We start from the raw sequence: 15,881 nt of genomic DNA, 5'->3' as shown, positions 1-15,881 counted from the left end.
TGTTGAGAATTTCCTGGGGGAGGGACCAGCGAGCGATGCACAGCCTTTGCTGGCTTTCCCTTTGCTGTCCTCAAAGCTCCAAGCTCGGTGCACATCTGATTTTTGACAGCACGAAACCCTTGTAATAACACCTCGAGTCTCTTGGAAAGCTCTTCCCCGGTTTCTGTTTGCCGCCGTGACCAGCCGAGTGGGTAACCCAAGCTGATTCACTCGTCAGGTTTCTGCCTTTGTCATCTTCATCACCAAAGACAGAACCAGGAGCACTTACGACCATCATTTTCCTAATAACGGCAGAGCTCTGACACGGCAGGTTACACAAGGGTATTGTTGGAAAGAGCCAAAAATAGTGTTATTCACTTAAAATTTCTGAATGTTCCCTTCCTTGCTGATCGAAACTCAAAGAGTTCTAATGAATCGTGATTTTGTGACAATGTGTGTGACTAAAAATATGTACAAGGAGAGGTTTTCTTACCTTAGTGAGAAAATGATGTTCCTGAATGGGGCCTGGCTCCTTCCCCCCAGTGCCACCCCTCTGCCCCTGAGCCCGGGACCTCCTCCCAGTGTCCCCCCGCCCGAGCCCAGGACCTCCCCACAGTGTCCCAGATTCAGGCACACAAGGTAGAGCATTTCCCCGGTGCCAATCCCATTGGTAAAGTTAAGTGAAAGAAGCCACTCATAAAAGACCATATATTGTTTCCATTTATACGAAAGTTCCAGAATAGGCAAGTTCATAGAGACAGAAAGCAGATTAGTGGTTATTACCAGGGGCTGCTGGGAGGGCTGGGAATGGGGGGTGACTGCCAATGGGTACAGGGTTTCTTGTTTGGGGTGATGGAAATATTCTAAAATTAGACAGTGGTGATAGTTGCACAACTCTGTAAATATACTGAAAATGACTGAATTGTACACTTTAAAATGGTGACTTTTATGGTATGTGAGTTGTATCTCAATACAAAAAATTTTAAACATATGTGTGTGCATATATATATAATTCCTTGATCTTGCTTTTGTAAATGAGAATCAAACATGAGCCCTAATTTTTCTCAACAACCCAGAGTAATTATGAATTATAACTCCATGAAGGAAGAACTATGCATTTATTGGTGAAGTCAACACTTTCTTGGGAGGAAAAGAGGGCACTTTCATTTTTTTATTTTATTGTATCGTATTGACCTTATTTAGTCTAGCACTAAAAGTCAGCACCCACCACCAACAGCAACACTACTAAGAATCCTGTTTCTGCTCAGTTTGCTTGCAAAGCTCCTCCTCAGGAAGGAACAGGCTGTTTAAAAAAAAAAAAGTTTGATTTTCATAATTATTTGCAAGGTTGGTTTGGCTTATGGAGAACACGCCTCACTTTCAAGGGCAAGTTCACACTTCACGTGGTGATTCAATTCCACTGAATGAAACAGCTATTTAGCAACTACCATATGTAAAGCAAATACAATGAAAGAACCATCACTTGCAGAAAAACAATCTCATGCCATCTTAACATTGATGCTTCTTTCAGGCACCTGAGCAACTGTTCTCATTACTTTGCAAATAATAATAATAAGAGCCGCCAACACTAAACATGCCCCTTACTATGTACCAAACGCTGTTCCAAGCTCTTTCCGTATACATATAGTTTTTCTTTAATTTTTTTTTGGCCATGCCATGCGGCATGCGGGATCTAGTTCCCCAACCAGGGATCGAACCGGCCTCCACTGGGAGCGTGGAGTTTTAACCACTGGACCACCGGGGAAGTCCCTCTTTCTGTATATTAACTCATTTCCCCTTATACCAACCACGAGATAAGTATCATGAATATTCCCATTTTACAGAAGAAGAAACTGAGGTTCAGAGAGGTTAACTAACTAGCCCAGGGGCACACAACAATTAAAGGAGAGAGCCAGGATGCGAACCCAGGCAAATCTGGCTTCAGACATTATTCTTTTAACCCCATGTTAGCATTAACCCAACACACAAAACAAGTCCATGAAACAAAACTGCAGAAGAATTGTAAAACATGCTGCAAGGAATCAACCTTGCTTGGAGCACGCTGAAGCACAGTGCCGTCCATTCAGCACAGAGTTGGCGATCAGCATCATGGCGTGGCCCTTACCTGTGGACCACCCCGGCCCGGTGCAGGTGCTCCACCGCAGAGATGAGCTGCCTGATGTATCTGCGGGCTTCGGGTTCCTCCAGCCGCTTCTTCTCATATATCTTGTGCATCAGGTTGCCCCCAGGACACAGCTCCATAACCAGGTAGTAGCTGTTTTCTGTCTCTAAGATATCAAGGAGCTGGGTAATGTTAGGGTGGCGGATCATCTGCTGGATCTGCCCCTCTCGCCGAAGGTTTTTGGTGACATAGGTGTCTTTTTTGGCTCTCTTCTTGTCGATGACTTTTATGGCCACCTAAGGAGACACCAAGAATACGGCTGTTGTCAGACACTGCAGGCAAAGTTTATTCCCTGACTATTCACAAAACCCTAGGAAAATACATAGCTACTCGTCTGCACCAGGAGAAGAACTTTATCTGAAGTGGCATCAAGGGAGAAAAGAAAGATGTAACATCAGCGAAGATCAAAAGATTCATTTATGAAGGAAGAGAATGAAATTTACTCAAGCAAACTCAAATGGTGGTCCAGAAGCCTCCGTGAAGAGTCAGTATTAAACTTGGTTCTCCGCAGGGTGAAACACCAAGTTCTCCTCCAGCAAAGGGCCCCTCCCCGCTCCCTCTCCGGCCTCGCCACCATCCCTCCAGGTTGGGTCCCCCCATGATTCCATTTCTGAAACGGCCGAATCTGCCCCATCTTCAGTTCTAGGGCGTGTTTAGGGAGCTGGGGGATGCAATGCCCAGTTCCTCCCCACCCTTTCTCTGCCCTGTACCAGGACCTCAGGCCAGGCCACCTCTGTCCAATGGTTACCTCGTTCCCTGTGAATCACTGTGCAGGTTATCTCTTGGCCCCAAGTCAGGCCCAACCTATTGCTGCTCCAGAGAGGTATCTCAGCTGCCCACTGAATGCTCCTCCTGGGTCACTTCCCCACAATCAACATGTCACATGTGTGGACCCTCCAGCTTTGTATCAAGGGAGGGAAGGGGGGAGGGAGGGACAGGAGAATGGAAGTAACGATGGCGTGAGGGAGGGGAAGGGAAGATTGTCCCTTCTGCCCAAGTCTGCACCCTTCCCCACTCTCCCTTCCTTCAATGGCTGTCACCAATCCACTCACCTGGCCTTAAAACACACCACCGTTTGGCCCTCTTCTTTTCTTACTTATGTCTTCGCTCCTCTCTAATGTGACCAGCCAGTGACATCACGTCGATACCTTCTGCTAACTGCCTTCCTCACTTTTCCTTCCTCTCTGTTCCCATGCCAGGTCAGGTTCATTTAGGACCTTGCTTCGCAGCGCCCAGACGCATTGTCTCTACGTGAGACTCCAGCAACCCCAGGGACGTTCTCATACAAGGCTACCAAGCCACTGGGCTGCAGGACAAAAACAGTGGACCTTCCATTTCTATTTGTTTCCTTTTTTGTAATTATATTTTTTAACGGCTTCATAATGCACTCAATGTGCAGAGGTGTGATATAGATCAATCAGCAAATGATTGATAGATGATAGAGAGATAGATAGATAGATAGATAGATAGATAGATAGATAGATAGATAGATACATGTTTGCAGCAAGGGGCTCAAACGTTATTCTCTTCACAGAAGTTTGTAATAAAATAAAATAAAAGTCTATCCACCACTAGCCTGGGCTATGACGTCAGCATGCTACCTCTTTTCCTTGATGCTCATCCTGGCCCCTCGAATTCATCCTCGAAATCAGTGGGTCTGGAACTCTGATGTCTTGCTTAAAGCTCTTCGGCGGCTCCCTGCTGCCCACAGAGCAAGGTCCACAGCCTCAGCCCAGCCCTGAAGCTCCCTCCCCATCAGCCCCGCCACTGACCAGCCCTGACTCCCAGTTCCCCAGGGCAGGTCTCCTCACCGCCCAGACCACACGTTCTGCTACTCTCCAAGCTTGCACTCACAAGCCCACTTCACCCCTTCAAATCTGCCTGGTCCTGCAGATGCTAACTCCAGGCCCACCTCCCTTCCAGGAAGTCTCTTCAACCCTCCTTCCTTACGCTCCCACCACACCCACTGCCTGCGATACCATTTAAAGCTCCCACCCCTCCCTTAAAGCAGGGACCGCTCCCCCCTCACCGCACACAGCACTTTATAAACAGTGAGTGACCAACAGGTCACTAACTGAGCAAATCAGTGAACTTTTTTTTTCTAACCACTGAAGCAAAAATAGCTGTAACAGCTTAATCTATTCTCTCTTCTGGGGAACAGTCTTTTTTTAATTTTTATTTTTTTTAATTGTGATATAATTGACCTATAACACTGTATTAATTTTAGGTGTACAACATAAGGATTTGGTATATGTATATATTGGGAAATGGTCATCACAATAAGTTTAGTTAACATCCATCACCATAGTTACAAATGTGTGTGTGTGTGTGATGGGAACTATTAAGGTCTTCAGTATTAGCAACTTTCAAATATACAGTATTGTGAACTGCAGTCACCAGGCTGTACCTTACATCCTCAGGACTCATAACCAGAAGTGTGTATCTCTGGACCACCTTCACCCATATTAATGGAGATTCTCAGGCCCTTAAACCAAAGATGTGACTAACAGGGGACAATCAGCCATTGGACCAGACAAGCTGGGGGCCTGTACTGTCCCAGGGCCATGAGAGGCTGGTGCTGTCAGCCCACAGAAGTGGGCTGTAGTTTGGCCTACGAGTCCAGTATATATGAAACTAAAAACTTTCAAAACTGTACTCATTTGTGTATATATGTATAACACATACCTATACATATATATATATATATAAAATACATATTTATACATATAAATATATATCCATCATCTTGTGGAGGTGGAGAGAAAGAGGAATGCTGGAAAGTACAATTAGATTCTGTCTTTGCTCGAGTCTATGTTGCAATGTTTTAAAAATTACACCCTTTGGCTGTGAAATTCTTAAATGTACTCTGAATAAACAGCAGTCTGAAAACCCAGCAGTAAAACGATCTGCCTTTCTTAACAGAGCACACAATTATTATTAGGATACTTTATTTAGCTCTTTAATTGCCTGGAGTAGGTTATATAATGGCCACCCAAAGACATTAAGGCCCCATCTGTGGACCATGTGAAAGTGACCTTATTTGGAAAAAGTGAAGGATGTTGAGATTAATCGAGATTATCTGGGTGGGCCCTAAATGTCATCACAAGTGTCCTTATAAAATAGAGGCAGTGGGAGATTTCACACAAATACACAGAGAAGTGGCGAACGGGGCGGAGATGGCGGGGATGAGCCACAAGCCAAGGAATAATGCAGCCACCAGAAGCTGGGAGAGGCCAAGGACAGATCCCCTCCTAGAGCCATCAGAGGGAGCATAGCCCCGTCGACACCTTGATTTTGGCCCAGTGAAATCGATTTTGGACTTCTGGCCTCCAGAACTGTGAGAGAATGAATTTCTGTTGTTTTAAGCCACCAAGTTTGTGACAATGCATTACAGCAGGAAACTAACACACCAGGTGTCTGTTCCACCATCATTTGACATCTTGGTTCCCAAGGTCTACTGATTCTGAGGGTCCCTCCGTGAAAACCCTGAACCCTTAGGCAGCCTCACCTGGAGAAGGTTTTCTATAAAGCCCCCTCTCTATTTTTAAACACCCTTACTTGTAAGCGACCTTAAACTTATAAGCTCTGCATTGATAATACTGAAAATGGAATCCGTTCTTGATTACACAAAACCATTTAATCAACTTCATCTGTAACAACCGAAAAGGGAAAAACTGAATTGGAAGTTAAGGAAAAGGCAATGATCAATGATCGGCAAAGGGAGGCATCTAATTTAATTTGACGGTAATCAGAGATTTACAGGCACGAATTCTACCTGGGGGGAGCCCAGTGTGATGATGGGTCTCTAGCTGAAAAGATAAACTGCTTTAGTCAGGACAGTTTTAAAGAGTGAAATTAAATCTGCACAGACTCGGGCTTCCCTGGTGGCGCAGTGGTTGAGAATCTGCCTGCTAATGCAGGGGACACGGGTTCGAGCCCTGGTCTGGGAAGATCCCACATGCCACGGAGCAGCTGGGCCCGTGAGCCACAATTGCTGAGCCTGCGCGTCTGGAGCCTGTGCCCCGCAACGGGAGGGGCCGCGATGGAGAAAGGCCCGCGCACCGCGATGAAGAGCGGTCCCCGCACCGCGATGAAGAGTGGCCCCCGCTTGCCGCAACTGGAGAAAGCCCTCGCACGAACCGAAGACCCAATACAGACAAAAATAAATAAATTAATTAATTAAAAAAAAAAAAAAAAAAAAAAAAAAAATCTGCACAGACTGACTGAGGCCCCAAGTCCCAGGACCACACTGGAACTCCCAAGCTGGTCCTCGAGGGTAGGAGGGAGGGGAGGGGAGGGTGTCAGGGGAGTTTCTGAGTTGCATCCTGAGCACATTGGGACAGGAACTTTTGCTGTGAAAGGTCAATAAAACGAAGACTCCAACTCTTCGACGGATCCAAGTTGCAAAGCCTCCTGAAATTTTACAGAGGAAGCCGTTTTCAAAGGTTGCCCCCATATTTCCGAGTAAGTAGCGAAGTCTTAAGGTGCTAGGAACTTAGTAGAGAGAGATTAACACAGCGCCAGTATACCACAGCTGAAACTGATCACTCATCAACTTCTTATTAAGAAGTTGCACTTCTGTGACTTCCCTGGTGGCGCAGTGGTTAAGAATCCGCCTGCCAATGCAGGGGACACGGGTTCGAGCCCTGGTCCGGGAAGATCCCACATGCCGCAGAGCAACTAAGCCCATGTACCGCAACTACTGAGCCTGTGCTCTAGAGCCCGTGACCCACAGCTACTGAGCCCACGTGCCACAACTACTGAAGCCTACACGCCTAGAGCCCGTGCTCCACAACAAGAGAAGCCACCGCAGTGAGAAGCCGGAGCACAGCAAGGAAGAGTAGCCCCGGCTCGCCGCAACTGGAGAAAGCCCACGCACAGCAACGAAGACCCAACGCCACCAAAGAAAACAAGTTGCACTTCTCACAATATGGCAACTCCCACCCCACCCCACCCCCCAGGCTCCCGCCAAAAAAATACCTATCAATGATGGATAATATCAGCAAATTTTTAAATAACTAAGCTCATACGAAAGAAAAGGAAATCCTCCAAGGCCAAGGAAAAAAAAAAAAAAGTGAGTAGATCTAAGATGAGGAGAGGGCAGCTATGGGGTGGTGAAATAGAAGATACAGGAAAGAAGGGGTGACTGCAAGGAAGGATCCTGAGGAAGGAAAGGAAGAGGTGGCAGAGTCTGCTCTGCAGGGATGGGAAGCACCGCTCCCTCCCACACGGGAAGGAGGAGGGACCGAAGCGCGTGAATCCCAATTCTCCAGGAGAGGCGCCAGCTGCAGAAAGGCATTCATGCTTAATGGCCCCTGTGACGTATTAGGAGAAAAATTCCAACATAGAATTGTACTTAGAATGCGGGGTCCACAAAAGCACGGGGCTGCAATCACGGCACCCACTCCGACAAACCAACTGGTACCTAAGATGACGTACGTAAAGCGCTCAGTACAACGTCTGGCACATAGTAAGAGCTCCTTATATTGACATTCTTATTATCATTATCATTTTACTTTCACTGAGGCAACCTGTAGAGGGTGAAAAGCATTCAAGCTTAGTTCAGCCAAGAAAAAAATGTGCATTTCCTTGACCTGTCGCTTTAGCATATTTAAAAGAAGAAAAAGAAGCCTGAACCTCATTTCAGTGTTTCGAACTCTCTGGAATAGAGTTGCTTTTAAATCCCAAGGAGGAGGTTTAATATCAGTCTAGTCTCTCATCTTCTTTAAATATTGACTTAGTTGAGACTGTCTACGTAGGATCAGAGTTAACAGGATTTAAAATTCATCCCTTCATCCTGGATCACCCTTCACTGCCTTTAAAACTCATTCCTCTGAAACATGTCGAGGATTGTTCACATATCCAATCTCCAAAATGAAAAGGCAGATGCAAAATGGATGGATCTTCCATACAACGGAGAGGGAGGGAAACACTGATCAAAGAAACTACTCTCTAATATCACAGAAATATACATATATGTTTTACCCATTATACAATGTATGCTGTGTAAGTTCAGCCTTTCTTTAATTAAAGCAATTTTATACCATGATGTTTTAAATAATCAGAATGCACGGAGAATAGGAGGCTCTCATCAGCAGGATTTTCTTTTTACATGGAAATTAGCCAAAAAGAGCTTCCTTTCCAGAACATCTTGGTTTCTTAATAAATACTGTATGTTAAACTCAAGTGAATCTTTTCTTCTTCAGCAAACATTTATTAACCACCTAAAATATACTTGACACTGTTCTACATGCCAAGTGTACACTATGAGAGAGATATGGATCTTCAGGCCCATTTGTGGCCATAATTCAGATTTTTTATAGTGATTTAAGATGACCATCTGTCATGGGCTGAACTGTCTCCCCACACACACCCCGCCCCCAGATTCACGTGTTGAAGCCTTAACCCCTAATATAACTATATTTGGAGATAGGGCTTTTAGGAGGTAAAAAGGTTAAATGAGTCATAAGGGTGGGGACCTAATCTAATAGGATTGGTGTCCATATAAGAAAAGGAAGAGATACCAGAGATCTCTCTCTCCACACATGCACAGAGGAAAGGCCATGTGAGGACACAGCAAGAGGACGGCCATCTACAAACCAAGGAGAGAAGCCTCCCTAGGAAGTAACCCTACTGGCACCTTGATCTTGGACTTCCTGCCTCCACAACTGTGAGAAAATAAACGTCTGTCACTTAAGCCATCCAGTCTGTGGTCTTTTGTTATGGCCACCGAGCAGACTAATGGACCACCTGAGCATCGCACAATTCTACTATGCAGAAGAGTGTAACTGTAAGAACCAAGGGCTAGCGTCCATTCTCCAAGGACTGGGGTCAGATCTGATAGTTCCTTTCCTGCCCTCCCCGAGTTTTCCACACCCCGGCAGTTCAGAGGGTGGAACGGCACAGCAGCCAGACATGCAGATTCCAAGGTTGGGTGCCTTGACTTCAAAGCCTACCTCTGCCACCTGGTAGCTTGGACCTTAGTTTCCTCGCTGTTATAAAAAACGGAGCGGGGATAATAGTGCCTACCTCGTGGGGATGCTGGGGATATAAATGAGGAAACCCAGGAAGGATGGGGAGCACCAGGGACATGTCTGGAAGCCCTCGATAAGTGTCCACTGTTAGGATTTGCATGTTTTGTGCAGGAGGAGAAGCCAGGAAGCCCCTGACGCTCAGCTTCCATCCCCGTCACTCCCTGCAGCCCTCGTCAGGGTCCCCGGTGCCTCCCGACTACCCAGTCCACGAGGCCACCCTCCCTCCTTGTCTCCTGCTTTTCCTCCCAGCCCCGTCTTCCCAAGGTTCTGCCCCAGGCCCCATCCTTCCTCACATTAGGGAGGTACAGTCCATCTCCTCCACTTCCAGGACCCCTACGACCGTCCATATGCTGACCAGTCCCAACACCTACATCCTGCTTATGCCTCTTCCCCGAGCTCTGACGGCCCCGTGGACGCCTCCCATTTGGATGGTCCACTGGCTCCCCAAACCCATCACTTCCCCCTGGTCCTCCCTGGGGCTCCTCAGCTCAGCCTGAAGCACCTCCCTCCACAGGTGTCCTTGCACCCCAACTGTGCATCCTTCTCCACCCAGCGCACCCCTAGTCCCCCACCTAATTAATCACCAGGGCCTGTCACCTCCACCTCCTAAGACCTCCCCACCCCCTCTCTTCCCCCATTCCATCCGCTGCTTGCTGCACCACCATCCTCTCCCGCCCAGATGCCTCCCACCCCCGCCCACCCCTGTCTGGAATTCCCTCCCACACAGGGCTCTCTCCGTCAGGCCAACTCCCAACTCCCACTCCCCTCTCCGACCTCAGATTACAGTTTGCTTCTCCACCCCAGACTGGCTCGGGCCACCCTGCAATTCCCCAGCTGTCACACCCATCACACACACTCTTCACGGTGTGGGACACCCTCCACTGTCATTTCCAGGAAGGCAGGACTTGCCCAGCCTCCTCACTTTTGTGTTCCTGGCTTCCACACTGTGCTTGGCTAATTTAGGGCAAGTACGTGAGAGAAAGAACAAAAAAAGAACAAAAGAAAGGCTACAGCCAGTCAGGATGGTGAGCTGGGGGTCGTCTCTATGCCTGCCTTGGGTAAGCTGGCCACTCGAGCCCTCCCCTTCCTAAGCTACAACACAGGCAGACCAAAAGCCTTCCCTTCAACCATTAAAATTATAAAATGTGACGCCACCTGTGGACGTGGTTTCAGCTCGAGCGTGATTGTGATGCGGAAACACACCCTTCCCCTTTTGAGAGATGTCACCTTGTCAGAGGCTTCCCTAACCAGCCTAATTAGAGCTGCACCCACGCCCTCCACCCCCGCCCCCGTGGCAACACTCATAATCCCCTTACTCTATTCTGGTTTTCCACTGGGCTCCAATAGGACATTCCTCCTTCACAGCATAAAATTCTCCCAGATTTTGGGATCAGCCCTGCTGGATCCTTCTCACCCTTCTTCAAGCCTCATCCTTTTCGTAGAATACTCTTCCAGAACCCCAATCCCCGTTGTCACTTCAAACAGTGCTCACCCTTCCACGACCTGTGCCTAGCAGTGTCAGGAACAGAGAAGAAGCTCAAGAAACATGTACTGGACCGATGACACAGCCAACAATCGTGCAGGTTAAGGAGAGAGGAAGGGAGAAAGGGAGGGCGGGGGAGAGGGAAGATGGATGGATGGCTCCAGTCCTTCCCACTTACATGTCAGCTTTGTGGATTCCCGGATAGAAGCCAGACGATGTACACTAAATGCCCACGCTAGAGAATAGATGAGATGACATGGAACAAACGGTATCCTTGGTGACCCTCTCTGGGTGAGCCAGAGCAGACAGAGAAATTCAGAATCCCTGCTAAGCTAAAGGCGGTGGATTGTGGTCCCCTGCTCACCACGTGTGGACTGGACCTGCCCAGCCATCCTGCTGCAGAAAGCAGTTTCTCACTTCCTGAGGGTCTGGCTGAGAGCTGAAAGAAGTCACCAAGGACAAGGGGTGCTGGAGAGGACACCCATGACCAGCGGTGAAATGTGCCGTCTGGGGACCTGGTGTCCACCACAGAAGCAGCCTCATTCTTCCCCCTCGTGCCCGCTAAGTCCCTCCTACCCCAACATCTTATTCTGGCCTGTGTCCCTGCCATGTACCCTTTCTCCCTCCTAAACGTGTCTGAACCATCTGTCACCTTCTCTAGAACAGCTAATCTAGAGGGGCAGCAAAGTTCCCCCAAAGCAAGGACCACCCAAAAGCACCCAGAATCCCCATTTCTCCCAGAGAAAGAGCCAAAGTACTGACAGTGCCTGGACACCCATCTCCCTCCCACCTCCTCTCATTCCCTCTGCTTACTTGCGGGCCTTCCTGTAGTTCCACGAATGTGACAGGTGTATTCCCGCACTGGCCACACACGCTCTCCCTCACCTCCGAGACTTGCCGAGATGTCACCGCTCAGAGCGGCTCCCGTGACCCACCTATTTACAGCCACACCCACCTGGCACTCACCATCCCCTCACTCCAGTCTATTTGTCCCCATAGGGCTCATCACCTCTTAAATCCTGTAGAACTCATTGACTGAGTGTGGAATCTGCCTGACCCATGGCAGCTCTCAAAGGGAAGAAACAGTTCTTTGTCTCCTTTGCTGTCATGTTTTCAGCATCCAGAATAGTCTCTGGCTCATAGACAACACTCAATAAATATTTCTTGAATGAATGAATGAATGCAAGCGCAGTTGGAAGAAAAAGATTCTATTAACTATATCAGAACCTGTTAAGGGCCAAATTGTGTCTCCCCTCAAATTCATATGTTAAAAGACCTAACCCTCAATGTGACTACTTGGAGATGGCTCTTTACAGAGGTAATTAAGGTTAAATGAGGACATATGGGTGGGGTCCTGATCCAATAAGACTGGTGTCCTTGTAAGAAGAGGAAGAGACACCAGGGATCCACTCACAGACAGAAAAAGCCATGCGAGGACACAGCAAGAAGATGGCCATCTGGAAGCCGAGGAGAGAGGCCTCAAGAGAAATCTAACCTGCTGACACCTTGATCTTGGACTTCCAGCCTCCAGAACTGTGAGACAATAAATTTGTTGTTTAAGCTACCTAGCTGTGGTATTTTGTTAGGGCAGCCTGAGTGGACTAATACAGACTCTTCATGAAAGTTATCAGTGATGATAGGATGGCTTGCTCTGTAGATCTCATTACAACAATAATATCTAGGTGACCATACTGGCTGAAGTGAGTTGAGCAGGGGTGAACTGGAGGGGACATCCCAAAAGCCATGAAGAAAACAGCAAGGGACTGAGGACTCTGAGGCTCTAGCCCAAGCCTGAATTCGGTGTAAAAGGGCTGAAACCTGTGGTGATTGGCGTGACCCAGTGGGAAGATTTGAAAATAAATTGGTTTCACGCCTTCTTCCCGTAGAAACAGTATACGTGTAAATGCATTGGAGTAGAGAGTGTGCCTGTGCGGAGGATACTTATTTAACCGAAAGCAGAAAATATCCTCTGCTGGCTTTATAATTAATTTCAGGGTAGCCCCAATTCACAGAGAAATGATGCTGGACAGCACACACAAATCGCTGTCTTTTATGAGGACCCATTAATTGCTGCTATTTATGTCACGGAGCGCAACAGCTCTGACCCTTGGCTCCCCGCCGGCCGTCTTTGTGGAAATGAGGGGGAAAAGTTTCTTTCCCCAGTTTAAACAACAGAGCTCATTAGGGCTGATCTTGGTGATGAGAACAGAACCCAGTGCTGGGCAGATGTGAGCAGAATCCAGCTCGCAATGCAGGGCTGGGAGACCCTCCCACACCCACCCTGGGAAGTTCTGAAGCCACCATCACCGGGGTTCTCTGCGCCCTGACTCCAGCTCCGATTCAGAAAGCAAATCACGTCCTGACACCCTAGAAACATCCTATGGGTGGGAAACCAGAAACTGGTTCCTGCAAGGAGGAAAAATGCAAAGCACAGAACTTTGAGAGAGCTATGTAGACCAGCCAGGCTGCCCACAAAGGGCAGTAGTTGTGCAGTTGATGGAATTCTTATCAAAAGCCCGCCTACTTAGAATATGCATGCCCCATTTGTCGTCAGAATGTATTTACTATCCACAAGGATAAAAGCAACCCCCAATTCCCTGCCCAGTTGGAATTCACCAAAGCTCAGGAATCCTAAGGGGAGATGAGGATTAAATGATGAATTAAAACAGGTAATGCTAGAATCATTTCTCCTTGGTTTTGGAAAAGGGTCAAAAAGCCTCAGCTCAGTAACAGATTACAAGTTTTTTGAGACCATGGGTAATTCATCTTGGTATTCCCCACAGCGCCTGGCTCCGAAAGCACCAAATACATTACATGGATAAATATATTGGTTAAAAAACTGAACGTCCATTTGTCTCAAATACTCTTCAACTCCGATGCCCCCAGCAGCCTCTTCTTGCTCCAATTCTCTTCTAATTCCGCCCTACTTTTTAATGACCCAGAATGTAACTCGGGGCCAATATGGAGGAAGCCACAAATTACATCATCTAGAAGCAAATCGATCAGTGGAATCCAAAAGATAATGGGATGGTTAGGCTTGACTACCCCTCGCCAGCCATCACTGTCAACTGGCTGAGAACAGCAACTCCCGGCTGCCCGCGGGACGCCCCAGACGGACAGCCGGCATCCAACCCTCCCATCACAGCCTCTCCAAGATCATACCCGCCATGCTCCTCTTCTGAGTGAATCGCTCTCTGTGCTCCCCTCACTGAGGCCATCATCATCCCCACCTATTGGTTGAGCACTTGACTCCCTCCTCCTCTCCCCCCAGCCCCCAATTTCCATAGCAACCAGTCACCAAGTCTTTTCTGGAAGTTTCCTTCCTCGCCAACCCCATTGCTGCTGGCCCAGCCTCCTAAGGGCTCCCCGGGGCTCCCTCAGGTCTCCACCTTCTTCCTTCTCTACACACTGAGGCATCAGAGGTTTCTTTCTAAGGATGGTTATGATCATCTTCTGTGCTCAGAAACTTTTAAAAGAAACTCGATCCCTTGAGGAGAAATTAAAAATCCTTCATGATCTGGCACAAGCCACCACGCCCCCTTACCTCCCCCTCTGCATATTTTTTTTTGAGCAAAATTTTGACTAGCTTACATTCTATCAACTTTCATTAAGCCCGACTGCTGTCAGCCAAATGACGTTTTCATTCTTTAAATGGTTTCACATAATAGTCATAGTGAGACATATAGTCATGAAGTTTTTGTTTGTTCTTTATTATTTATTTTTATTTTGATAAAAGACACCTAATATAAAATCAAGCGTTATTTTTTTTATTTTTTAAACATCTTTATTGGAGTATAATTGCTTTACAGTGTTGTGTTAGTTTCTGCTGTATAACAAAGTGAATCAGCTATACATATACATATATCCCCATATCCCCTCCCTCTTGCATCTCCCTCCCACCCTCCCAGCCCACCCCTCTAGGTGGACACAAAGCACCGAGCTGATCTGCCTATGCTATGCGGCTGCTTCCCACTAGCTATCTATTTTACATTTGGTAGTGTATATATGTCCATGCCACTTTCTCACTTCGTCCCAGCTTACCCTTCCCCCTCCCCGTGTCCTCAAGTCCATTCTCTATGTCTGTGTCTTTATTCCTGTCCTGCCCTTAGTTTCTTCAGAACCTCTTTTTTTTTTTTTTTTTTTTTTAGATTCCATATATATGTGTTAGCATACAGTATTTGTTTTTCTCTTTCTAACTTCACTCTGTATGACAGACTCTAGGTCCATCCACCTCACTACAAATAACTCAGTTTCGTTTCTTTTTATGGCTGAGTAATATTCCATTGTATATATGTGCCACATCTTCTTTATCCATTCATCTGTCGATGGACACTTAGGTTGCTTCCATGTCCTGGATATTGTAAATAGAGCTGCAATGAACATTGTGGTACATGACTCTTTTTGAATTATGGTTTTCTCAGGGTATATGCCCAGTAGTGGGATTGCTGGGTCGTATGGTAGTTCTATTTTTAGTTTTTTAAGGAACCTCCATACTGTTCTCCATAGTGGCTGTATCAATTTACATTCCCACCAACAGTGCAAGAGGGTTCCCTTTTCTCCATACCCTTTCCAGCATTTATTGTTTGTAGATTTTTTGATGATGGCCATTCTGACCGGTGTGAGGTGATACCTCATTGTAGTTTAAATCAAGCATATTAAGTATACCATTCAGTGGTATCAAGTACATTCCTATTGTGCAACGGTCACCACCACCCATCTCCAGAACTCTTTTCATCTTGCAAAACCGAAGCTCCTTATTCTTTAAGCAATAGCTCCCTGTGACCCGCCCTCCTTTGGTAATCACCTTTCTACTCTTTGTTTCCATGGGTTTGATTTTTCAAGATTCCATAAAAGTGAGATCATGCAATATTTGTTTTTCTGTGTTTGGTTTATTTTACTTAGCATAATGTGCTCCAAGTTTATCCATATTGTCACAAATGGCAGGATTTTCTTCTTTCTCATGATTACATAATATCCTATTATATATATGCCACACTTTCTTTGTCCACCCATCCAACAGACATTTAATTTGTTTCCATATTGTGAATAATTCTTAACTAGCTGTTTTACGCTTTTTTCATACTAAGTCTCTGACGTGTGATGTGGATTTTACACTCACGACACATCTCAGTTCAGACCAGGCACACTTCCAGTGTTCCACAGGCAGACGTGCAGCGTGGCCAGGGTTAGACAGGCAGTCCTG

The 15,881-nt window shown here is 46.8% G+C and overlaps 1 protein-coding gene across 1 annotated transcript in view; it reads right to left on the bottom strand.

Annotated features, from left to right (window-relative positions):
- Positions 1–15,881, bottom strand: part of HUNK (hormonally up-regulated Neu-associated kinase) — a 109,103-nt gene that overhangs the window by 64,449 nt on the left and 28,773 nt on the right. Inside the window, exon 2 of the mRNA XM_028166940.2 lies at positions 2,105–2,397. Within this exon, the coding sequence (XP_028022741.2) occupies positions 2,105–2,397 (293 nt within the window). The remainder of the gene's footprint in view (positions 1–2,104; positions 2,398–15,881) is intronic.

This window comes from Balaenoptera acutorostrata, chromosome 4 (assembly GCF_949987535.1).
Source record: "Balaenoptera acutorostrata chromosome 4, mBalAcu1.1, whole genome shotgun sequence".
In the NCBI taxonomy this organism is placed as follows: Eukaryota; Metazoa; Chordata; class Mammalia; order Artiodactyla; family Balaenopteridae; genus Balaenoptera; species Balaenoptera acutorostrata.
The sequence above is the reverse complement of the archived record's forward strand: the minus strand, read 5'-3'. Positions and strand labels throughout refer to the sequence as shown.